The sequence below is a fragment of the Vanessa cardui genome, chromosome 29 (assembly GCF_905220365.1).
Source record: "Vanessa cardui chromosome 29, ilVanCard2.1, whole genome shotgun sequence".
NCBI lineage: Eukaryota > Metazoa > Arthropoda > Insecta > Lepidoptera > Nymphalidae > Vanessa > Vanessa cardui.
This window is the reverse complement of record NC_061151.1, coordinates 595976-622365: the sequence shown is the minus strand read 5'-3', so window position 1 is coordinate 622365 and position 26390 is coordinate 595976. Positions and strand designations below refer to the sequence as shown.

Here is a 26390-nt window from a genome sequence, read left to right as displayed (position 1 = left end):
GAAGTCCTTATCTCAGCAGTGGGAAATTTACAGGCTGTTACTTTACTTTACTTTCTCTTCGAAGGAAGAGGAGGCCATAGCCCAACAGAGAAATTAACAGGCTGTTGTTGTTGTTGTTGTTTTAAAATTAGGGTCTAGAACACAGGAATGTCAACCCTCGGCGTGGTGGCGAGCGGATCGTCGATGATCAGTAGCGCGTTGAATGACGAGAAGATGGCGGCCGCGGACGAGAGGTGCCAGAGGTCGTGCGTGTCCAGAGACTGCAGCGCCGAGCACTGCGCGTTGTAAGTGCGGGACTGCGCCGCGGTTTGCTGGAAGAACACTCGAGATTATCATACTGAATTCAAACTCAAATCTCTTTATTCAATATAGAAGCATTACACTTTCTTGTTGATGGTCAATTGAAACACTACCACCGGTTCGGAAAAAATACCCTGACCTGAGAAGAACCGGCGAAAGAAACTCAGCGGGTTTCTGTTTTTTTTTGTCTCATATATTATATAAACAATTTAAATTACTATATATACACACATATATATATGTCACCGTAAGAATACAAAATTCGTTAGATTACAATCTATCTCATCAGATTGTAAAGTTTCGAAATAATATAAGCCGTGAAATATGATTGCAATTTTACGCAAGTTACACTGTTAGATTACAATCTGTCCCGCGTCAAATTGTCAACTGTCGAAAGCTCTTCCTGATTGGCTGGTCTTATTGTATGAGTGACCAATCATATACCACCGTTATTATTCAGTAGTTGACATGCTATCGAAGTCAATTTCAGTTATATTATAAAAACTATTTCACAGTTCACAATATTTCGACAGTTTACTATCGGACGAGCAATTGTAATCTAACGGTGTTTGTCATATTACGGTGACTTATATAACCATCTAAACGATCACTATTGTCGTCCGATGTGTTGATAACACGACGTGATTAAGTTTATAGGTTTTAATTAATAATTCAAGCAGTACGCGCGTCTGGCGCCGTAGATATCCCAAAACCCAGAGACCAAGAGCGTCATTCAACAAAGGAACATACACTGACAGATTTCGAAGCATTGACATCTCTCAACTTAATCATGTTGTGTGTTATTATTATTCTTATAAATAAAGTTGTATATGTGTCTAGAGAGCAGAGATGGCCCAGTGGTTAGAACGCTTGCATCTTAACTGATGATTGCGGGTTCAAACCCAGGAAGCACCGCCGATTCATGTGCTTAATTTGTCTTTATAATTCATCTCGTGCTCGGCGGTGAAGGAAAACATCGTGAGGAAACCTGCATGTGAAAAATTTCATAGAAATTCTGCCACATGTGTATTCCACCAACCTGCATTGGAACAGCGTGGTGGAATATGTTCCAAAGCTTCTCCTTAAAGGGAGAGGAGGCCTTTAGCCCAGCTGTGGGAATTTACAGGCTGTTGTTGTAAACGATCACTATTGTCGTCCGATGTGTTGATAACACAACGTGATTAAGTTTATAGGTTTTAAATAATAATTCAAGCAGTACGCGCGTCTGGCGCCAAGACCAAGAGACCAAAAGCCTCATTCAACTAAGAAAAATACACTGACAGATTTCGAAGCATTGTCGTCTCTACTGACAAACTCAACTGACAACCTACAAACTTAATCACGTTGTGTTATTATCATTCTTATAAATGAGGTCGTATATGTGTCTAGATGTTCCTGACTCCGAGGCTGAGTGATTGGCACTCACCGACCACTTGGTGCGCGAGTGCAGGAAGAGCGTGGCGGCGAGCGCCCACAGCGCGGCGGCCAGCAGCAGCCACGCCCACGTGCGCGCGCACACGCGCTCGCCGTGAGCCAGCTTCAGCACCACGTAAGCCAGCGTGTACAGGATGGCGTTGCCCAGTAGAACGGCCAGCAGGTGCCGCGCGAAGTCCGCGTTGTGCTCGTACATACTACCGCACACACACACACACACTCCTCAGACATTCATCAAGAGCATGATGTTTATCGACAGAGTCGGATTTAAAGGTGTGGAGGCCCCGGGGCCACAAAGCAAAGGCCCTAGACAAACAGTAGCGATAACAACCTAATAATTATATTATTATGAATTAATTAGTTTTTTTTTTTTATTTCAATCAGTAAGCTACGAATTGTTTCGTATTTGTATCGGTAACTTTTAAAATATTAAATAGTAACATTATTATAATTTGACTATATCTCAGTATTTGTTAACTTGCTGAAAACTGTGGCCCCCTCTCATGTGGAAGCCCCAGGGCAGTTGCCCCGGTTGCCCTGCCCTAAATACGGCCCTGTTTATCGACAGTCACAGTCAGTAAAATACAACTCCAAGAATGGACGCTAGCGAAGTCGCAGGCGACTCCTAGCAATACGTTGTGCAGCCGATTTGAAGGGTGAGTGAGCCAGTGTAACTAAAGCACTAGGGTCATAAAAAGTCGGCGGCGCATGGGTCATATGATGAATGATTAACATTTCTCACAGTGTCAATGGACAGTGGTGACTACTTGGTATCAGTTTGTGCATTCGCCAGTCTGCCTCCTGAAGATTTTGTTCTCAAATATCAAAAATGCAATTTGTACCAAGCCTTAACCGATACGCTTCTGTCGAAAGTTTAAAATACAAAGTGACGACAAAATCTTCACATTATACAAAACCACGATTAATATCCATTAATATTGAGCTGATAAAGTTATCATATAAATAAAATTGATGGAAATTAAATTTTCGGAGATCCACAGCATTGGGTTGGTTGTCATTTGTTAGGCAAGTAGCCTATATTCTTAGTTGAACTTCAATTTTTCTTTATCCAAATTTCATCAAATTCGCTTCATTGGTTTGTGTTACTTTCACATTAGTAGAAATATAGACTGAGCTACAGAAAATGTTTTTGATATAATTAATACCTGTTTACTTCCAGGCAGGATATATAAATTTAAACAATTGTATTAACTAACACGACCTTGTATTTTTTAAATGTTCAAAAAGAGTAACTACTGACTTTCTTGCCGGTTCTTCTCGGTAGAATCTACTTTCCGAACCGGTAGTAGCTTCGCTTAATTGTAAAATGACGATTCAAAAGTGCTTGTAAAAGCCCACTTGAATAAAGTTTATTTTGATTTTGATATCCATTGCTTAACACGGTAACACCTCTAAATCAAAGAATTCAATTTGTCATACAAATGGAATTGAGTCTTCTTGGTCTTTTAACTTGATGTTCCACAGTAATCAATTTTTGGTCATCCCTTATTTTTGGTATATGTTCCAAACCCTCTCCTTAATGGAGAAGGAGACCTTATCTTAGCAGAAATGTACAGGCTGTTACTTTACTTTACTTTATTTTTGGTATACATAAATGATCTTCGATCAAAAGTTTGGGTCACGAACTCGACTAATACTTTTACGTGTTGTAGCGTTATGTATCATTTCGAATCGCTTCCAAGCAATTCTTATAGATGTATTAACTCACGAAGACTCCTATTATACTCTATTCTAAATTGAAATTTCCAATTTATCAGAAATTTGGCCAAAGAAAACATTATTTGAAAGTAAACTGACGCGATATCATACGTTGAGAGCTTGATTGATCTGTGATATTCTCTATGGATTTGCGACAAAATGGCGAGCGAAGCCTCGGGCGACTACTAGTTATACCACTATAAAGACGTACCCGTACGCAGCCAGCGCCCAGTTGGCCAGGTTGGCGAGCGCCAGGAACACGGCCCGCGCGGGGTACTGCGGCCGGAGGGCGGAGCGCCCCGCGCGCCGGACCGCCCCCCACGCGCGCGTCACCATCGAACTACCTGTCAACGATTAACTATTTAGATATCGAATTAAAAGAACAATAGTTAACGTTAACAATAGAAAACGGAGTGTTCTGCATTATTGGAAGAAATTTCTATCGTTAAAGAAAAAAAACTTTATGTTCCTGACGAAAAATGATCAGACTTTGCCATTATTTTACACTGATAGATAGCTAGAACTTTTTACACAGTCGTAAACCTATGGGATGTTAGAAATTATTTTTGCTACGCACTATAAGCCCAGGCTCTAGACCAATTATCTAATTTGTATATCAGGATGTACATATATCAGGATCTCTTTGGATATTGTAATTATACTAAAAACTATCGTCAAAAATATGTCTGAACAGTACTTACCTATTTTCAATCTCCCGACATAATATATCTTAAGTGTTAAGAAGAAGCAGACAGCGAAATGTCCAATCGTGAAGAAAGTCCAAAAGTACAGATTCGGGTACACTATACCGAATACTCCTGAAAATATATACAATATACAATATTTGGTGAAATTGCTACAAGTTACAACCGGTAAATTGCCCATTGGTGGGCAAAATCCTCCTCACCTATCGAGGAATAGGTTTAAAACTGCTTTAAATTGACGACCTCCGTGGTCGAGTACTGTGTGCATTGGCTTTCATGCGTACGCCACTCCGAAGCCGGAGTCAATACAGAAAAAGTTCATTAGTTTTCTATGTTGTCTTGGGTCTGGGTGTTTGTACCGTCGTTACTTCTGACCTTTCACAACACAAGTGCTTTAGCTACTTACATTGAGATCATAAGAAATTAGACTAAATAGCTGAATCTTCTGATCTCAACTATGGCACATAAACAGTTTAAATTATTGGTCCCTTTAATGTAATGCAACAGAATCTCAAGCATCAAATCATTACTGTAAATTTTTGTAAATGATGTTACTATTGCTCATGATTTTATTAGTTTTTTTCTTTATAAGAAACAGATAGCGAGATAGCCCAGTGGTTAGAACGCGTGCATCTTAACCGATGATTGCGGGTTCAAACCCAGGCGAGCACCGCTGTTTCATGTGCTTAATTTGTGTTTATAATTCATCGCGTGCTCAGTGGTGAAGGAAAACATCGTGAGGAAACCTGCATGTGACAAATTTCATAGAAATTCTGCCACATGTGTATTCCACCAACCCACATTGGAACAGCGTGGTGGAATATGTTTCAAACCTTCTCCTCAAAGGGAGAGGAGGCCTTTAGCCCAGCAGTGGGAATTTACAGGCTGTTGTTGTTGTCGTAGCGAGATAGAAAGAGAGGGAATGGCCTTTTCCTCTACTGTAAGACGTTCCAACAGCTGATGGTCTCACCAATGGCCATGAGGAAGGCCAGCAGCATGAAGGTGGCGTGCGCGCTGGCGTTGACGTCGGAGTGCCGGCTCTGGTACAGCTTCACGATGCACAGCACCGCTATCACGTACATGAACGACGAGTCTGCAACCGATTGTGTGGTGACCACTAGTAGCAGTGTAGTAGGAAATTAGTAATGAACTAGGCGCATTGACGATGTAAGGAATGGGTAACATATCTTGCATCATTATCACCTACCTATAGCATAAAAAAAGAAAACGTTAACTAATAAAGCGAACATCGTGAGAAAAAATCCGAACTTTATCAAGGAGATCAGAATCGAGAAGAGATCGAGAAACCTTCCCTGGGTTATGAGCTATATGTAAAGTGATCTTTCTTCCTTTTAATAAAGGCGGATTCTCCAGTAGTTTGTACACCGGTTTTCATGGGTTCGCCACTCCGAAGTCCCGGGTTAATTCCCGGCCGAGTCGACGTATAAAATTCATTAGTTTCTATGTTGTCTCGGGTCTGAGTGTTTGTGGTACCGTCGTTACTTTTACTAATTTTCCACAATACAAGTCCTTTAGCTACTTACATTGGGATCAGAGTAATATGTGTAATGTTGTCCAATATTTATTTAACCTTTTTAACTTAAATAGTTCATTATCGTTACTTTGTACCTTTCGGACTCAAACTAACTGAGGACGAAGACAAAGATGGCGCCTATAACAAATTCGTGCAAGACTGTATCACATATTTTGTTTCAATAATAGTTATGTCAATTTTTAGAAATTCCTAATAGTACCTCTTAAAGCCGCCAATAAAGTGACCAAGCTATTGGAGGTAATAGCCCAAGAAGTATTTCTTGTTCTGTGACTTGTATTGACGTTTTATACATCGTGTGTACTTACCAAACTGGAAATTCATCTTATTGGGGCAGAGGTGGTAGCACGCGGACAGCACGCCCTCCATAATCAGCGCCAGCCCCATGGAATACATCAGACCGCGGTGCTCAGGGATACCCAGCTCCTAATCATAGAAATGACGCGATACCATCACGACACCATAAAATATTTGTAGCAGTGATTGTTTTTAACCCCCGACGCAAAAACGACGGGGTGTTATAAGTTTGACGTGTCTGTGTAATGTGTGTCTGTCTGTGGCATCGTAGCCCAAACGAATGATCCGATTTTTATGCGGTTTTTTTGTTTGAAAGGTATTACAGTCGAGAGTGTTCTTAGATATGTTTGGTGGAAATCAGTTCATGTCTTCAAGGTCATCAGGTCGTTTTTTAGGTGTGACAGGAATATTACAAGCTCAGTTTGCTTGCAAGCATATGTGGGATCTGACATTTGATACACTAATATCTTCTGGAACCACTGAGCTGGTCTGTTGCTAAGGCTCGAAGGTAGAAGACGTAACCCTGCTCTACCTTTTAGTAAACCCATTCGGTACGGGCTCGTTGGATTTGTCTTAACTAGTTATCTTTATATTTCTTATTGACGAGGACCTGATCCTGGAAATCTGGAACCTATGAGCTTTGACGACCTCCGTGGTCGATTGGTGTTTACACCGATTTTCATGGGTACGCCACTCTGGGGTCCTGGGTTCGATTCCCAGTCGAGTCAATGTAGATTATCATTTGTTTTCTATGTTGACTTGGATCTGGGTGTTTGTGGTACCGTCGTTACTTCTTATTTTCCATAACACAAGTGCTTCAGCTACTTACATTGGGATCAGAGTAATGTATGTGATGTTGTCTCATATTTATTTATTTATTTATTATTTATTTATGAGCTGGTCAGATGATAGGGCTCGAAGGAAGGAGAAGTAACTCTGCTCAAAAGTTTGTAAACCCATCGAGTTTGGGCTCATTGAATTTGTCTTGTTTGGTCGGGGTTTTTTAAATTTTGAATTTAAAGTTTATGCTTTATTCTGGGCGCTCATTGGTCGATGGCAGCAAATCACGTCATAGCCAACCAATGAGCGGTCAGCATTTATCCAGATAAGTAGTGAAGGCGGTTCTGACCTGCAGCTCGTCGCTGGGGGGGCGGCAGCGCACTTGAAGAATGAAAGCCAGGCCTAGCAACACGTAGCCCACGTTGGAGAACACGTGGTTGAAGTCCTGCAGCGCGCCCAGAGGCAGCGCGCACAGGAAGTTGTAGTAGCACACGTCCTGGTCGCCCGTCTGAAGCACCATCTGCGCACGCGCACGCCACAGGGCTCACCCCATACATACATACGGTCATAGAAGCACCAGTCTCCACTTTCTATTCAATTACAGATTAGTCCAACCCCAATGTTGCTTGTAAACTCTTCTAATAGAAGTTACCCTTGTATAATTCTTTGGGGTTGACATGCTATCATACACACCTTTGTCATTACCTAAAACATTGACCAAAGTTGGTGGCGTATTGGTGATATCAGAAATGCTGAAGATTTCTCACAGCTCCTATTGGTTGTGGTGACCATAGATCATCAGGTCAACCATTTTCTCCTTGGCCAATCTATACCATAAATAAAATTACATTATAGAGTTTAGCTTAGATACACGTCTAACTTACCCGTTGATACGTGAACAGTAGTTGTACAACGGGCAGCGCGTACACCACCGCTACCGTGAGGGCACTCCAAAAGTACCTACACAAAAAAGCAATAATAAACGACTATATTCGGTAGCTTTTGTAACCTCTCTTCCCAAATAGCTCAGTAGCTCAAGAAAGTCTTAGTCCAGAGCTGAGTCATGGCTTATCATGTGCCCTATAAGTAGGTTCGAGGTCAAGCAAAAAAGTGGTCTAAGCTGAGTTTTTTTGACAGGTTACTCTCAGTTCCGAAGTTTTAATTTCCGAACCGGTGGTTCATTTGACCTTGAATTGACGCGATACTATTGGTCGAGTTTTGATTTTTTAATAAATAAATAAATATGAAACAACATCACATACATTATTCTGATTCCGATGTAAGTAGCTGAAGCACTTGTGTTATGGAAATCAGAAGTAACGACGGTATAAACACCCAGACCCAAGACAACATAGAAAACTAATGGTAATATACGATCGCGGCCGGGAATCGAACCCGGGACCTCAGAGTGGCGTACCCATGAAAACCGGTGTACACACCACTCGACCACGGAGGTCGTCGAGAATTTGTATAATCTGTGATATAAATTATGAAAGCGCGAAAAAAGTGGCGTCTTGAATAAACTATAGAAGTTATATTAAAATGGAAATAAGTAGTTAAGTGTAATTGAACCACCAATTGAAAGAAGGGAATAAATCCAAAAAATAGGTACGGAGATAATAAAAAAAATACTTCATAACTTTTTGCTTTCAACTTATAAACTTATAGGACATCAATTTAAGAAAATATCAATCCTGATCTATACACCGACAGACCTGCCTTAAATGTATAACATTTAGCCCTACGTCTAAAGAAGGTAAGAGTGTATAAAAGTGAATATGTCGAAAAGTGGCGTTCATTCCCTTCTTCCAATTGGTGGTTCAATTGTGCTGTATGTATTAGTAAATCGCATGAAACACTTAAATCTATCCCCACCGCCTTCGTTCTGAGCCGAGGTGCGATCTCATAGGAGACAGGTCTCAGATATCAGATCTCAGGACGAACTTTAAATTTAAATACGAGCCCCGCGCTCAACCTCAGCGCAGGGGACATTAGTTCTCGCCCGAAAGTCCGGTGACGCTGTAAAGGCCAGTAGGGCCATACTTCACGTACAAAAAAAACTTAAATCTAAGCTTTTTCATATGAATTTCTTCGATTGTGATAGGACTTAGCTATATCTGCATATTTACCTATTTGAACGACGGTTGTGCGCCAGAGGTCGCGCTCGGCTCAACCTCGCCACGTTCAGAGGTATTGGAAGAGATCTGTCGTCTAAATCCGGTTCAGAATCTATATCAGAATCTGTAACATTATTTAAATCGTACAGTCAGGTAAATGCACAAATGGGTGTTATTCTTCCTTTATGTTAAGAAGACTGGGATCTTATTCCAAATTATAAGTCCATTACAATTTGGATGTGTATGGCTTTTTATCTAACAAATGCAGGTTTCCTTACGATGTTAAATCCAAACACAATTGAAGTACTAAATCCTTGATTAAGATAAGCTGTAATGACCTTGAGGCTTGAACGAGTTCATTGAAATTAATACTATAAATGTGAAAACATGTCTGTCTGTTCGTCGCTCTTTCAAGAACAAACTGCTGAATCGAATTTGATGAAATTTGGTGTGAAGCAAAATTGAACTCCAAGAAAGGAAATAGGTTACCTTTTTGCCCAACACATGACAACCAACACCCTAAAATAACAGTTCTTCACAAAAATGAGCTATAATGTCCCAGAGGCTAAAACGTGTCAATCTTGATCAAAGTTAAAAGGAACAGACGACAAGCACCATAGTTTTATTTATATGTGACGGAAAACATCGTGAGAAAACCTGCCTGTACGATCAGCCCCATATTCTCTCAAAAGTGGAGACCAAAATCGTCACATTTACAAGCTGAACACTTCTGAAAAAACACTCCTAAGCCAATATACATGAAACTTCATCAGAGACGCATAATATTACGTATTACATATGAAGCTGAGCTTAACAGTTTCACCAGCTTAAAGTTTGGACAATAGACAATAAGGTTTTGTCTCACCTGACTGATGACCTCTCTTGCCCATGATTCTCGCGGTCTCTGAAGTTTGAGGATCTTGGAAGCCGGAAGGTCCGGGTGCTTCATCAATTTCAATCGTCCGACCTAAAAAAATGGATAATAGGTTAAAATACAGTCATGTTAGTTACATACAATTATATATGCATGTAAATATATCCTGCCTGGGAATTAAAAAGCATTAATTCCACCTTTATATTGTCATCTACATAATCTTGTATTGAATAATATGCCTTCCTCAACATTGTATTTTTTAAAAATGATTTTAATTTATGAAACGGCAAAATTAAAATTATCTGCGGAATTTTACTATAAAAAATCATTGACTTTGCGGAGTCGGAAACTTGGCGTTATAAGCTTATCCTTACTCCTAGTGCACATACAATGATTACCACTGATTTTATCAAAGTGATCAATGTTACTGTGAATATACATAATATTGTTGTAAATATACAACAAACAACAACAACATCCTGTAAATTCCCACTGCTGGGCTAAAGGCCTCCTCTCCCTTTGAGGAGAAGGTTTGGAACATATTCCACCACGCTGTTCCAATGCGGGTTGGTGGAATACACATGTGACAGAATTTCTATGAAATTGAGATGTTTTCCTTCACCGCTGAGCACGAGATGAATTATAATAATAAAGACAAATTAAACACATAAATCAGCGGTGCTTGCCTGGGTTTGAACCCGCAATCATCGGTTAAGATGCACGCGTTCTAACCACTGGGCCATCTCGACTCTCGTTGTAAATATATCGTGACGCAACACAAACCAAAACATCCCGATGATTCTCCAGCTCCAAGAAGTAGCAACTCAAATGACACGTCGTTCTCTTATGCCTTTTTGCTTCTCTCCCTACTCATGTTAGGTTACAACTTGGATCCCAGGTGTGCTTACCAGAGCGGCAAGTGGGCAGCATGATGGTGGGCGCCAGCAGCGCCACGAGAGCCGGCAGCGCCAACGACACCAGCACCAGAGTCAGGTAGTCCGACGGGGCAGCCGCCGCCATCACTCGGAAGCTGTACCATAAATTGAGAACATTTTCTTATAACCGGATCGGTTCGAAATACGGTCAGAAAAATTTTACGAGTACCCTCAAAACTTCAACAGCAGCCTGTAATTTTTCCCACTGCTGGGCTAATGCCTCCTCTAACTTTAAGGAGAAGATTCGGAATACATTCCACCACGCTGCTCCAATACTTGTTCATGGAATACACATGTGGCAGAATTTCTATGAAATTAGACACATGCAGGTTTCCTCGCGATGTTTTCCTTCACCGCTGAGCACGCGATGAATTATAAAGACAAATTAAGCGCATGAATCAGCGGTGCTCGCCTGGGTTTGACCTTGGAATCATCGGTTAAGAGGCACTACCCAAAACTGGTCAAACTCAAACTCAAACTCAAATAACTTTATTCAATATAGAAGCATTACACTTTTTTAATGATGGTCAATTGAAACACTACCACCGGTTCGGAAAAGAAAATACCCTGACCTGAGAAGAACCGGCGAAAGAAACTCAGCGGGTTTTTTTTTGTGTTTCAATAATCACCTGAAGCTTTTGGTACGCCTGTCGGAGCCCGCGCCGTGGTCGCCGCTGACGCCGGTGCACTCCTCGTCGCTTTCCTTCACTATGAACACGATGTAGAAGCCTCGAGGGAACATCGATTGCTGGAAACACACACACATAAACAATCCACGGTTTCATAAAAACATCATCAACATCACACACATTACTCTTATCCCAATGTAATGCTAAAGCACTTGTGTTATGGAAGATCAGAAGTAACGACGGTACAAACACCCAGACCCAAGACAACATAGAGAAGTAATCATGATCTACATCGACTGGGCCAAACGAACCCGGGACCTCCGAGTGGAGTACCCATGAAAACTGGTGTACAAACCACTCGACCACGGAGGTCGTTCGTATTACGTAAAGTATGTTTCAATGGTAGAAGTTAAGACAAATAAACCATATATAACGACGACTATTAGTTCTCTATGCTGTCTTGGGTCTGGGTGTTTGTGGTTCCGTCGTTACTTCTGACTTTCCATAACACAAGTGCTTTAGCATTACATTGGGATCAGAGTTATGTATGTGATGTTGTCCAATATTTGTTTATTTAACTATGCGTTTCTTTCATAACTCAGCTATATAGTAAGCACTGCAAATACTTCTTAATTAGTCATTTATGGGCGGTTACTTGAAGTTAAATTAAACAGCTTGTAAATATTTTCTTATGGCAGGTGGACTAATCTATATTAATATTATAAATGTGAAAGTAACTCTGTATGTCTGTATATCTGTCGCTCTTTTACGATCAAACCGCTGAACCGAATATGATGAAATTTGGTATGAAGCAAACTTAAACTCCAAAAAAGGACATAGGCTACTTTTTGCCTGACACATGATAACCAACTCCCTGAAACGCGAGCAAACCCGCTGGCGTTTACTAGTTTTACATATTGCAATAAAATTGGTAAGGTAAATTAAATAATTTATTAATTTTTAAAAATGGAATCTCACCGTCACCGTTATACCACCCTTCGTGGTCATCGTGAAGTGGTAACCTTGATACATCATATCCTTCTCGTTGTCGAAAACGGGACACTGTGAATCAAAGATTATTGTTTATTTACTTATAAAAAGTTATATCAAATGTGTTCAGTTACATACTGCTTTCTCTTTCTATAATCACTGATTTTACATACAAAAAAGAAGATGACATTGTTATATTAAGACTATGATTAAAATCATAATAATAGAAATCCACCGTCTGGGTCCCCTTACCCCCCTTACTCATCAAATATACAACCATCAGTGCTCAGTATTGTTGTGTTCCGGTTTGAAAGGGTGTTAAGTATTAAGATTCCACGAAATTTGAAAGATAGAAGAAATTAAGGAGAGGGTTTGGAACATATTCCACCACGCTGTTCCAATGCGGGTTGGTGGAATGCAAATGTGGCGGAATTTCGATGAAATTAGACACATGCAGGTTTCCTCACGATGTATTCCTTCACCGCTGAGCACGAGATCATTTTTTTTTTTTATGGTATTGTTTGGCGAACGAGCATATGGGCCACCTGATGGAAAATGGTCACCATTACCGATAGACAATGACGCTGTAAGAAATATTAACTATTCCTTAAATCGTCAATGCGCCACCAACCTTGGGAACTAAGATGTTATGTCCCTTGTGCCTGTAGTTACACTGGCTCACTCACCCTTCAAACCAGAACACAACAATACTGAGTACTGTTATTTGGCGGTAGGATAACTGATGAGTAGGTGGTACCTACCCAGACGGGCTTGCACAAAGCCCTACCACCAAGTATAAATTATTCACGGGTAAATTCATAGTCTTATTATAGTAACGAATACCGTGATCTACGAAGGACATATCATCAATATTATTGTCACAAATATTAATCTTTATGTCGTACAGTTTAAGATTCAAATTTGCTAAACAATAAACAAAACACTTACCGAGTTGTTCTGTATAGACACGGTGGCGCACACGTGATCGTTGGAGTTAATTTCCAACAGAACGCTCTTCGGTATTGTGTAGTTAAAGCTGGAACAATCATAAACAGCAATCAAAATATACTATATTCAAGTAGGCTTTTACAAGCACTTTTGAAACGTCATTTAACAACTATATCAAGCGAAGCTACCACCGGTTCGAAATGTAGATTCTAAACAGAAGAACCGGCAAGTACCTCAGTAGTTACTCATTTTCAACGTTTAAAAATACAGTCATGTTAGTTAATTACAATTATATATGTATGTAATATATCCTGCCTGAAAGTCAACAAGTATTAGTTCAACGCTTTTTTATTTTTTATTATCTATATAATCTTGTATTGAATAATGTGCCTTCTTTACCGATGTATTTTTTACATATGATTTCAATTAAACGCAAAGTTACAACCACGCTTCTTCAAATCATTTTAAAATTGCGCATTTTTTGACCCTACGTAAGAACTATCGAAATAGTTTTTATATAATAATAGTTCTTATAAGGGGGTGGGGAGGATCCCACCCCCTTATAAGAACACATAGGACATGGTCGACCCCCTCACCCCCTAAATCATCATACGTAATAAATGCCCCCTAAGGATTTGGATCCTATTTCACAACGCTGCTACATTTTCAATTAACACCACCGAGCACGAGATGAATTATAATCATATGAAACTTTAGGGCTACGTAACGGGGTTTGAACCCAACATCCTCATTGCCGAGATGAGAGCCGAGATGACCCAATGATTAGAACGCGTGCATCCTAACCGATGATTGCGGGTTCAAATCCAGGCAAGCACCACTGAATATTCATGTGCTTAACTTGTGTTCATAATTGATCTCGTGCTCGGCGGTGAAGGAAACATCGTAAGGAAACCGAATTGTATCAGCGTGGTGGAATTTGTTCCAAACTTTCTACTCAAAGGAAGTCTTAGCCCAGCAGTGGGAAATTTACAGGCTGTTGTTGTTGTTATCCACATAGAGATTCACGTTCAAAACCTGTCACCTAAATCACTTTTAAAATAAATCAATTTGGAATGTAAAAATCAAATGTCTTACCGAGGGAAAAGTTGGGGATGTTTGACCTCCAAATGTCTCCACGGGTCCCGGTCGAACGAAAAGTAGTAGTACTTGGGGGTACTTGGCGTTACATTTAAGTTAACATCCTGTAAAATATTTCAACGTTAAAAAAGATCCAAATCAAAACATATATTTGTATATATAGCCTAATGGAAGTAGGATAAACAAACCTATGACTTATGTGGGTATTTCATGTGATTCGCTAATAACTCAGCTGTATTGGACACCACTAAGAGTTTATGATTGATATATCTTTATTTATATACTACTTATATCCACTTTAATTTTTGTTCCAAAATTCCGATAACATTTTAGACAAAATCAAAAAATGCCGTTTTCACGCAAATTCATAGTGACGATCATGTGTCATGTTTAAATGAGTAGAATACAATACCTTATTAACTTCAACGAAGAAATCTTCAACGCGGCGAAGTTTTATCCGAACGGATACATTAGACGGGCTCGTCGTCGCCAACGTCAACGTGGGCCGCCCTTGAGACGTCACATCTGGGTTTTGACAAAATAAGTTCTCAATTCAAGACCGTATAAAATAAAATTGTCTTTTCTAAGGACATTTTATCGGTGTATAAGTAGAATGCTTCTATATTGAATAAAGATATTTGATTTTGAAAAAAAATGCGTGTCGGTCTTGAATTCTATTATAGTAAAGTATAAATAAAGGTTCCTGGGAAAACTGGCTCATCTCCCTTTTGAGAAGGTTTGGAGCTTACTCTAGCACGCTGTTTTAATGCTGACTGCATGTGGCAATTATTCCTCCACTAACCACAGAAGTTCAGAGGTGCTAGCTTCGGCTTTGAATTCAGTATCATATCTGAACAATCACGGGTCTAATTAATTTTATGGGAGAAATAAATTTATTAAAATAAAATTCAGGCAAAACACAATATGGAGGCATTTGAGAGCATGATTAAAGAAAGTATTTAAACAAAGTTCTATAAGGCTTTTATGATAGAAACTCGTTTAGATATTTGTCGAACTTTTGACGCTTTATCCTAACTGAACCAAAGATCACCAGCTAGGGTGAACAACATGAAAAAAGCCCTTTTTTATGGTATTGGTTGGCGGACGAGATGGACCACATGAAGGAAAGTGATCAAAAACCATAAGAATAAGGCGCTGTAAGAAACATTAACCATTCCTTTCATCGCTAATGTGTCACCAACCTTAAGAAATAAGATGTTACGTTCCTCGTGCCCATAGTTACACTGGCCCACTCACACTTCAAAACGGAACAGAACAATACTGAGTAGTTGTTTGGCAGTAGAATATCTGATAAGTAGGCGGTAACCTACCCAGACGGGCTTGCACAAAGCCATACCACCAAGTGGCCTCACTCTTATTCTCTATGGAAACATTTGCAGGCTAAACTTTAATATTGGCTTGAAAAAGTATATTTTAAATTAAGTCCACTTACTGGGTCCCGCGTCGTGAGGACACAGCGTCCGAGCCATATCATTGAACTTCAGCACCGCCTGCTTCGTGCTGACTACCAGAGGTAGCTCCCACGATGATACTCCTGGAAATAATCACTTGCATAATCCTTGAGCTGGCTCAAAGGCATGACTGAAAGACAATTGCATGTTGCGGAGATGAGAATGCTAAGAGGAATGTGGGGTGTTACGCGAATGGATAGAGTAAGGAATACATAAGAGGAAGTTTGAAAGTGACACCGACAGCCGAGAAGTTATCTGGAAGGCGGCTGTCATGGTATGGGCATGTAATGCGGACGAATGAGGGACATATTGTGAGGAAGGCCTTGAGCATGGATGTGGAAGGATATAGATGGATGGATTGTGTGAAAGAGGATATGGTTAGAAATAATATTACTTGTGAGATGGCGTCTGACAGAGAAGTATGGAAGGAGAAGACATGCTGCACCGACCCCAAATAATATTGGGATAAGGGCAGGAGGATGGATGAATCCTTGAGCTGGCTCAAGGTGCAACTCGGAGTTAGAGCTGTGATACACAAGCGTGATTTAAAAATCACGTATGGATGGTGCTGCATCTGGGTGCTAATTACTTTATGGCAATCCTCGTCATCATCATGTCCTTTTCAAACACCGATCCAGTTGCGGTTGGTTTGAAGTTGAATGGATTACAATTGGGATTGCATAACCGACATAAATAAGTAACAAGGCTCCAGTACTTAACGCTGATAGACACTAAATTTATTAAGAACTTCTTTCAAATTCGAGATGGATAATTAGATGACTAATACGAAACATCTATGGGCGAAAGTAGCCACTCACTACTATGTTTTTGTCTCTCTGTCACTGGGGTAAAATAAAAAGCGGCGTTTGGTAAAATGGAAGTATTGATCAAAATAAGAGATTTTGATTTTTACCTTTCTGTTGAGCAGCAGTCACGAACAGAGGGTAGGACACATCGAGAGTGTCGTTCGTGCTGACGTGTACGCGCGTCGGAAACACGGACATAAGGTTGGATTGCTGAAAAACATAATATATATGTATGATGTATTACATACTAAAAAATATCAAAAGACATAATACATTGTCTCATGTACATGAGAGAGGGTAGCTGTCAATCAAGAGTAAGGGTGTTAGCTACCGTACTAATTTGACGTACGCCTGCGCCTCTATTGCGTGTAGCAGTGAGCCAGTAGTAGTTAGTGTCCACTACACTACCAAACTAACATATAAATGTATATGAATAGGTAGCGCGTTTTAAAGAAAGTTTTTTAATATCATTAGATAAAATGCGACTAGACCGGCGCGATATTTATAAAACACAAACTTCCCACCCCCATTTTTAATTCTTAGGGGTGTAGTTTCATAAAAATCCGAGTTATAGTTTCTATCATTTATGTATAGATAATGGTATCGGTATCACCCATTTTAATTCTGAGTAACTCATAACAAATGCAAATTTCGTGTTCTTGTATCTAGAAGTTAAGGAAAATATAACACGAAATTTCCAACTCCAGTAAGTCAATACTTCCTTCCTTGATCAAGATATTTCTTTCTAGTAATCAAATGAACAGATTTGCTCGATTAAATAAAGAAAACAATTAATCAAATCTAATGTTACAAAAAAAAACAAAATAGTTATAGCACCTACGTCACAACTTAGATGTAGCATCGGCAAATTCAGTAAAACCGATTACCGACTTATACAACGAATAGAAATAGCTCCCTATCGCGGCAGTCGACGCTATTCGTCGCTATAGATTCTCGCGTCAGTTTGACCCGAAAAGACGAGTGCATGTATATCAATGTGTCAAATCGACGAATATATTAGGTCATATAATATTACACGTTATTACGTTTGGGTAAAGATCATATTCACATAGACAATAAATATTGATAATTTGGGATAGCGTACTTAATTCGGATGTGAACGGTTTAACGAAATTTGCCGATGCTACATCTCACTGAGTTTCTTGACAGTTTCATAGTGTAATACACTGTACAAGAACTTTAATGTAAACTTATTGACTTATTTTCATTTCATTATTCCTAAATAGTCGAGATGGCCCAGTGGTTAGAACGCGTGAATCTTAACTGATGATTGCGGGTTCAAACCCAGACAAGCACCGCTGATTCAAGTGCTTAATTTGTCTTTATAATTCATCTCGTGCTCAGCGGTGAAGGGAAACATCGTGAGGAAACCTGCATGTGACAAATTTCATAGAAATTCTGTCACATGTGTATTCCATCAACCCACATTGGAACAGCGTGGTGGAATATGTTCCAAACCTTCTCCTCAAAGGGCGAGGAGGCCTTTAGCCCAGCAGTGGGAATTTACAGCCTGTTGTTGTTGTTCCTAAATAAGCATCTTTAATGTTAATAAATTAACAAATCAATTATGTATCTGCTAATTTTTGCTTATGATTATTGGCAAATTCCAAACACTTAGTGAAATTTAGATGTATTATGTAGATGTAGATAAGGATTAAGGAGAACGAGATGGCCCAGTTGTTAGAACGCGTGCATCTTAACCGATGATTGCGGGTTCAAACCCAGGCAGGCAGCGCTGATTCATGTGCTTAATTTATCTTTATAATTCATCTCGTGCTCAGTGGTCTAAAGTGGTAGTGCCACGCTGTATACCTTCGGGTTACAGCCGAATGGGCCGGCACGCCCGGGGAAGTACCACTCTCTCACTTAAAATCGGCGTAAAGTGGTAGCTATGCTACCGCGTTTCGTCCGGTAAGTGAGAGTTCCGGAGGCCCAATCCCCCTCCCCCCCAAAACTTGATGGTTGTGCAGAATTTGGTTAAATTACCCCAGGAGGGTACCATCAGCGACAGCGGTGGAGAATCCCTCTCTGGGCATCCATGCTCAGGACATACACCACCTGAGCAGGGATGCCCAGGCTGCCCTCCGAATTCTGGGGGGGGCAATTTTGCGCTCGCCACTGTTCGGGGCAAGCGGAGCAGGCATCATAAGGCAACCCCTACCACCCTCGCTGTGGACTTCTGCAACATAAGGGGACTCAACTCCAACCTCAACGCCGTTCACTACCATCTGGAAACGGCGAAGCCGGCCTTGCTCTTTCTAACCGAGACCCAGATATCTTCTCCTGCTGATACGACTTTTCTCTCGTACCCTGGGTACAAATTGGAACATTCCTTTATACCACGAGCTGGGGTATGCGTTTACGTCAGAGATGATATCTGTTCTCGACGCCTCGGCAGCCTTGAAGGACAGGACCTATCGATTATCTGGCTGCGTGTAGACTGCGATGACCATCCGCGAATCTATGCGTGCCTTTATAGGTCCCATAGCGGTAATGCCGAAACCGACCGACTGGTTGAGCACGTCCAAATGGCTACAGATTCCGTGCTTCAGCAGATTCCATCCGCAGAGATCATTATTCTGGGTGACTTTAATGCTCACCACGCAGAATGGCTCGGCTCACGCACCACCGATCATGCGGGTAGATCTGTTCTGGACTTCGCTCTAGCATATGATCTGACACAACTGGTCAACTCGCCAACGCGAATACCGGATGTGGAGGATCATACACCTTCCCTGTTGGACCTTCTGCTGACTTCGCATCCGGATGGCTATCAGGTTACCGTCGATCCCCCTCTGGGCTCGTCGGACCACTGTCTCGTCCGGAGTACAGTGCCGGTTGTGCGGTACTCACGGCCTCGCTTTGTTGGGTGCCGCCGAGTATGGCACTACAAGTCAGCAGATTGGGATGGGATGCGGTCTTTTTTTGCATCTTACCCATGGGGGCGGATTTGTTTCTCGCCGGATGATCCGAACGCTGCTGCTGACTCTGTTGCCGATGTGGTGCTTCAGGGTATGGAACTATTCATTCCTTACTCTGCAGTACCCATCGGTGGCAAGTCCCAGCCTTGGTTTGGTCGCTTCTGCAAAACGGCATCACGCCGAAAGTGGGAACGCTATCAAACCTGGGCTAATGCATCTGCGTCTCGTGATGTAAATACCAGCGCATTTAAAAAGGAATACAACTCCGCCTCTAGGTCCCTCAAAAACGTGATTGCTAGGGCGAAGACGGAGTACATTGGCAGAATTGGCGAGAGACTGGTGCGTCTCCCTTCAGGAACACGAGCGTTCTGGTCTCTCGCTAAGGCTGTCTTAGGGAATTTCTGTCAGCCATCTTTTCCATCTCTGCACAGAGACGGTGAGTCATTGGCCCATACCGCGAAAGAGAAAGCTGATCTTTTAGGCTCTCTCTTCGCGTCGAACTCGACTCTGGATGACCAAGGAAAGTCTCCACCAACAATTCCGCGGTGTGATACCACGATGCCGGAGGTTAAATTCCGGCAAAGTGCAGTTCGTAAAGCACTTCTTTCCTTGGACATTCATAAGTCGAGCGGACCCGATGGTATCCCTCCAATCGTGCTACGGACATGTGCTCCCGAGTTGGCACCGGTCTTAACGCGTCTTTTCCGGCAATCCTACACATTAGGCGTCGTCCCGAATTCCTGGAAGACAGCTTTGGTGCATCCGATCCCTAAAAAAGGCAACCGCTCAGACCCGTCCAATTATAGGCCTATAGCCATCACCTCCTTGCTCTCCAAGGTAATGGAGTCCCTTATTAACTGCCAGCTCCTGCGGTACCTAGAGGAGAATCAGCTGATTAGTGACCGCCAGTACGGTTTCCGTCGGGGTCGCTCAGCCGGTGATCTTCTAGTTTACCTTACTCACAGGTGGGCTGAAGCAGTTGAGAGCAAGGGGGAGGCATTAGCAGCCAGCTTGGACATAGCGAAGGCCTTCGATCGTGTATGGCACAAAGCGCTTCTTTCGAAGCTTCCTTCCTATGGGCTTCCCGGGAAATTATGCAATTGGATTAGCAGCTTTTTGGCAGATCGGAGCATCAAGGTCGTTGTCGACGGTGCATGCTCTGACTTAAAATACGTCAATGCTGGTGTTCCACAAGGCTGCGTTCTATCACCCACTCTGTTTCTTCTGCATATCAATGATTTGTTGCAAATCGGGAACATTCATTGCTATGCAGACGACAGTACCGTTGACACCTTATACACCGGCCGCGCTAATATTTCTCGGGAAAACGTCGAAGAGAACCGGAACAAACTTGTGTCTGAAATCGAGTCTTCATTAAACGAAGTCTCGAATTGGGGCCGGCTAAATCTAGTCCATTTCAACCCCAAAAAGACGCAAGTTTGCGCGTTAACCGCTAAAAAAACACCATTTGTCGTATCTCCACGATTTGAGAACATTCCGATAGCCGCTACAGGTAGTATCGGAATACTTGGCGTTGATATTTCGAGCCTCGTTCAGTTCCGCGGTCAATTGGAAGGCAAAGCCAAATTGGCTTCAAAAAAGCTGGGCGTGCTCAGCAAGGCGAGGCAGTATTTCACGTCGGCCCATCGCTTTAAACTTTACAAGGCGCAAATTCGGCTTCACATGGAGTACTGCTCTCACCTCTGGGCGGGTGCTCCCCAGTACCAGCTCCTTCCATTTGACCGCATCCAACGTAGAGCGGCTCGAGTTATCGACGATCAAGCTCTTTCCGATCTCCTTGATCCTTTGGCTTTGCGTAGAGATGTCGGATCACTCTGCATCTTCTACCGAATTTTCCACGGGGAATGTTCCGAGGAATTGTTCGGATTAATCCCGGCTGCTGAATTTCACCTTCGGACATCTCGCCAAAATTCTAAGTTTCACCCGCACCACCTTGATGTCCGAAAATCCACAACAGCGCGATTTCTCAGACATTTTCTGCCTCGCACAACCACTTTGTGGAACCAGCTTTCGCCGGCGGTTTTTCCGAACCGATACGACATGGGAACCTTCAAGAAAAGAGCGTACTCCTTTTTGAAAGGCCGGCAACGCACCTGCAAGTCCCCTGGTGTTGCAGGTGTCCATGGGCGGTGGTAGTCACTTTCCATCAGGTGAGCCTCCTGCTCGTTTGCCACCTATGCCATAAAAAAAAAAAAAAAAAAAAAAGTGGTGAAGGAAAACATCGTAAGGAAACCTGCATGTGACAAATTTCATAGAAATTCTACCGCATGTGTATTCCAAACCTTCTCCTCAAATAGAGAGGCCTTTAGCCCCGCAGTGGGAATTTACAAAAATCAAAATCAAAAAAAAGGACATAGACTACGTTTTTTGCCTGACTCATCCCAAACCAATAAAAATCAAAATCAAAATCAAAATAAACTTTATTCAAGTAGGCTTTTACAAGCACTTTTGAATCGTCGTTTAACAGTTAAGTGAAGCTACCACCGGTTCGGAAAGTAGATTCTACCGAGAAGAACCGGCAAGAAACTCAGTAGTTACTCTTTTTTAACATTTAAAAAATACAACGTCATGTTAATTAAATACAATTATTTCAATTAATGTATCCTGCTTGGAAGTCAACAGGTATTAACTCTATGCTTTTTTATCATCTACAAAATCTTGTATCGAATAGTATGCTTTTTCTACCAATGTATTTTTAACAAACGATTTGAATTTACTAAACGGCAAAGTTAAAAATTTCTGCGGAATTTTATTATAGAAACGGATACCTTGCCCCAAGAAGGATCTATTGACTTTGCGGAGTCGGAAACTTGGCGTTATAAGTTTATCCTTACTTCTAGTGCATATACAATGATTATCACTGATTTTATCAAAGTGATCAATGTTACTATGAATATACATGATATTGTTGTAAATATACAGGCTGTTGTTGTTGTTGTATGTAGATAAGTACTGTCATTTACAATTCAAGTGATACTTTTAGAACTCTTAAAATAGGCTTACAATAAGTTATTCAATTAAATCTATATACTGACCTCATTGAAGTCTAATATGTGGGTTGTAGTTTCATTCACAGTCAAATCTATTATGGAGTCATATTCATACCTGAAATTAAAAATATATTTAAATATAAGTACAAATAAATATTTAATAATTTGAACATTTTTCATTCCATTTGAAAAAATGGAAAAAATAAAATTAACACATACTCTAAATAGAACAATCAATTTTCACTAATAACTAGTGAAAAAGTAGAAGGAAAGCAGTAATTATTAAGGTAGAACTTCAAAAAGTTAGATACGTCTTTCAAATTAAGTTAAGCAATGTTCTAACTGTGCACAACTTTAATTGAATCGAGTAAACAACTAAATCAATACAAAAACATTTAAATGTTAATTTGCCTAAACATAGTTTCAATATCTGGCTAAATTCTAATTTAAATTTTAAATTTACATACAAGGGCATATTATCTGCCTTTCTATGAAGATGGTGAATCACGAAAATATTTAATGAGGTACAAAAATTGAAACAGATTAGCAAATGGATGGAACAAGTTTTACAAACACATGCAGAGTCTAATTGGGAAATCTACCCCTGTATTGGGTATTTGTCATCTTTTTTCAAATTACTTATTTAAGATCGGATCCAGTTACATTTATACTAATTAAAATCAGAGTGTTATTATACCAATACATCTATTTAAATAAAGAATAAGGCTTCATATCCATTAAATCATAAATATTCATTTATATATTCAATTTTAAACTAATATCTATAAAGTACAAAATAGAGGTAATAAAAATAAAAAATACTTTAAATTATTGAAAAAAATTAATTATCTCAAAGGGACCGTAATGAAGCAATAGATAGCGTATTATGTGAATATTATCAATTAAATAATAAATCATTATATATTATTACAATTATTTTATGATTTCATATTAAAAACACGAAAATCAATTAAGTATATCATAATATTGTGATTCTATTTTTAAATCAAATGATGTTTGGAGTGGTAGTCATTGATGGGGAATTCCCCATTTACTGTTTATCTATAATGGCATTCTAACCAAGTAATATGCACAAATTACGAAGGCATACATCCATACAATTTAATAACATAACAAAAAGTATTTGTCATGTGATGTGCAACAATTATTAATATATAAAATTGTATTACTATGTAGCAAAATCAAAAAATAAACAAATATATAAGCAAAACTTACGTATTATTGTATATAAATTGTTTTTGTGTCGCATTTTCCAATGGTACCACATCATTGTAACAAAAAACGCTTCGAAATAGTATTAATAAAATAAATACACTTAACATTATTAGTTTTTTTATTGATATTTGCACTTAAGTTATTGTGTTGTAAATCAAATCGCTTTGTTTAGAGAACTATTGCCAATGTCAAATGTCAATAACATATGCGAATATCAGTGATGACTGTGTGACGTTTCAATTGTTAGTACTACCAGCTTCAATATTCATTTGCAAAAAATGCAATTATCTAAAATTAAAAGCATTAAATAAATTTAAGGTATTTATTTAAGAACGTTTAGGGCGTTAAAATCATGTTAGTAATTCATAGTAGTAAGGTAGGTAAGTAGGTTAGGTTAGTTGTTACAACAATGATAAAGGCTATTTTAATATTATAAAATAATATAGGAAGAATTATCCAACTTAGGCACATAATAGTAATAATTATAACATATTTTTTCTTTACATAACATTTAAGAGTTATTTAAGCTTTGTTTACACAAGAAATAATACAAATTATACTTAATGTTATCTTTGTATAGTACAATTTAAAAAAATTACAATATATTTTCATTTCAGTTTATTATTTTTATAAAATAAAACATGTAAGTAAATCTAAAATTACCAAACAAACAATCAGGAAAGTTATAATAATTATAAGTGTATGCCTCAATAGCATTAACTTAGCTTTATATAATCAGTAATCTGTGGATTGGTGTAAGAGCAATAACGTCAAACGTCTCTTAGCCAATTGTAAGCGTGCATTTCTTTGACATCATTCTCTATGGACCAATCAAAAATCACTTTTGTCTTCAGAAACCAATATTGATATCCAAAGGGAACGTACTTGTAAATAAATCGAAAATGGCGTCGTTTTGCCGATTAGATGAATCAAAGAATAATTTATGTGATGTCCTGTTATAATTAAGCTAATACAATTTATTATATATATTATTCCATTATACGATATATTTTTGGTGTCATTGTTCAGTGTTAATTAATAAGAAGCTGTGAATAATTCGCGTGAAGCGAGATGGTGTTCTTTCTAGTTGCGTGATATAAAAGTGTTTACATGAATTCGGCGCGGGTGCTCCGGCCAATATGCTGCCCACAGTGGAGGAGAGCCGGGGTTACGATTTCCAGGACCCCGAGAATGCGGAGAAATGGCGCGGACTGTTCATCAACTCGTTCCGAAAGGTTTGTATACAATATGTCATATTCCGTTCAAAACATTGCCTCAGTTGACTTTGGATGAAAATTATAGTTCATCTATTATATATCTTGATATCTTTAAAGATTTGTAATAATTTGCTAACATTCTTTATTTACCAAACTTTATTTGATATAGTTTCGTGTTTTAAGTCAAATATGTTCGTTTTTGTCGTCGTTTCATTGGTGATAGTGAGCCAAGTTCAATATAATACACTTATAATTTTGTATAGAACGGCGTAAATTTACGTATAGCATACAAATCGAGGTCACTAACGAAATATAGATGGGTCAAGGATGTCTTTTGGATTAATTTATTTTATTATATACAAAATTTAATTGTTTTTTTTTTTTTTATTTAGTAGCTCTTGTTTCGTTAGTAATGTACTATCACTATTAACGAAACATTTTGAAGCTACACAAAATATTTTTTCCTAATAGAATAGTAAATATCAACACATAATATAAATAAAAGATTCTTTTAACCTTTTTTTTTTATGATATAATTTAAAGAACATGACATTGATAAGATTAATATATAACTTTAAAGATTACATAGTTTTTGACTTAACAGCACTTCAGACAATAAGTTAATGTGATAAAGTGTATATTGAGCCTAAAGCCCATTTCATATAATTATAATTGGTGAAAGAGCATTGTTCAAGTCTGTCTGGGTAGGTATAACTACCCAAACTAACCCACTCATCAGATATTCTGCTGACAAAAAGCAACATTGAGTATTGTGGATGATGAGTGAATTAGGATATCTACAGATATATAAAAACTTAGTTTCCAGTTCGGTTTTGGTTGGCAGTGCATTGAAAATGTAATGAATGGTTATTTTTTAATGGTAGTTATGTTTATGGATAGCGGAGACTTGTTGCTATTAGAGAGCCTCTTTTGCTGACTTTCCTTATTTTATATAAACATAGACAATTATTATTTACAATTAAGAACAGACAAAAATGATTTAAACTAAGTCTCTACTGAAATGTTACAACAACATGCTAAATTAATAAAAATAAAAATTGTATAGTTAGTGAATCTATAAAATAATTAAATATACATTTAATAAATAAAAATTACCATATGGAAATTGGTATGAGGATATGGGACATATATATAGATTATTATTATTAAAACTACATTAAGTTAAAATAAAACAACATTTGACAGTTAATTAATGCAATATTGTAGGTTGGAAGGATAAATATCTATGATATGAGTTAAATTTAATAGTAATACTATATTTTATAAAGAATGTAAGTAGTTAAGTGCAATAGTGTTTTATTGTAAATA

General features: G+C 39.2%; 2 protein-coding genes across 2 annotated transcripts in view; one reads left to right on the top strand and one right to left on the bottom strand.

The window, feature by feature from the left end:
- Window positions 1-86: 86 nt before the first annotated feature.
- LOC124541963 (SID1 transmembrane family member 1-like) lies at window positions 87-24060 on the bottom strand. Its single transcript, XM_047119901.1, has 20 exons — window positions 23845-24060; window positions 22654-22723; window positions 16763-16865; window positions 15831-15932; window positions 14790-14902; window positions 14375-14481; window positions 13280-13367; window positions 12320-12403; window positions 11342-11460; window positions 10686-10807; window positions 9769-9870; window positions 8916-9027; window positions 7671-7746; window positions 7136-7306; window positions 6018-6135; window positions 5128-5250; window positions 4155-4271; window positions 3665-3797; window positions 1727-1931; window positions 87-311 (listed from the first exon to the last, which is right to left on the bottom strand). The coding sequence occupies exons 1-20, from the start codon at window positions 23949-23951 to the stop codon at window positions 135-137; spliced, it is 2349 nt and encodes a 782-aa protein (XP_046975857.1). The 5' UTR covers window positions 23952-24060; the 3' UTR covers window positions 87-134.
- A 633-nt stretch (window positions 24061-24693) lies between these two features.
- The window catches only part of LOC124541839 (protein son of sevenless), a 32524-nt gene continuing 30827 nt past the window's right edge, over window positions 24694-26390 (top strand). The window contains exon 1 of the mRNA XM_047119748.1: window positions 24694-25079. Within this exon, the coding sequence (XP_046975704.1) occupies window positions 24984-25079 (96 nt within the window). The 5' untranslated portion in view covers window positions 24694-24983. The remainder of the gene's footprint in view (window positions 25080-26390) is intronic.

What these genes read in the sequence shown, in the direction of transcription:
- LOC124541963 (XM_047119901.1), bottom strand. Translation starts at nt 23,951, where the DNA reads ATGTTAAGTGTATTTATTTTATTAATACTATTTCGAAGCGTTTTTTGT. An exon ending in AGGCGTACCAAAAGCTTCAG is followed by an intron (nt 10,808 to 11,341) that starts GTGATTATTGAA and finishes TTTATGGTACAG; the next exon opens with CTTCCGAGTGATGGCGGCGG. An exon ending in CCCCCAGCGACGAGCTGCAG is followed by an intron (nt 6,136 to 7,135) that starts GTCAGAACCGCC and finishes TTCTATGATTAG; the next exon opens with GAGCTGGGTATCCCTGAGCA.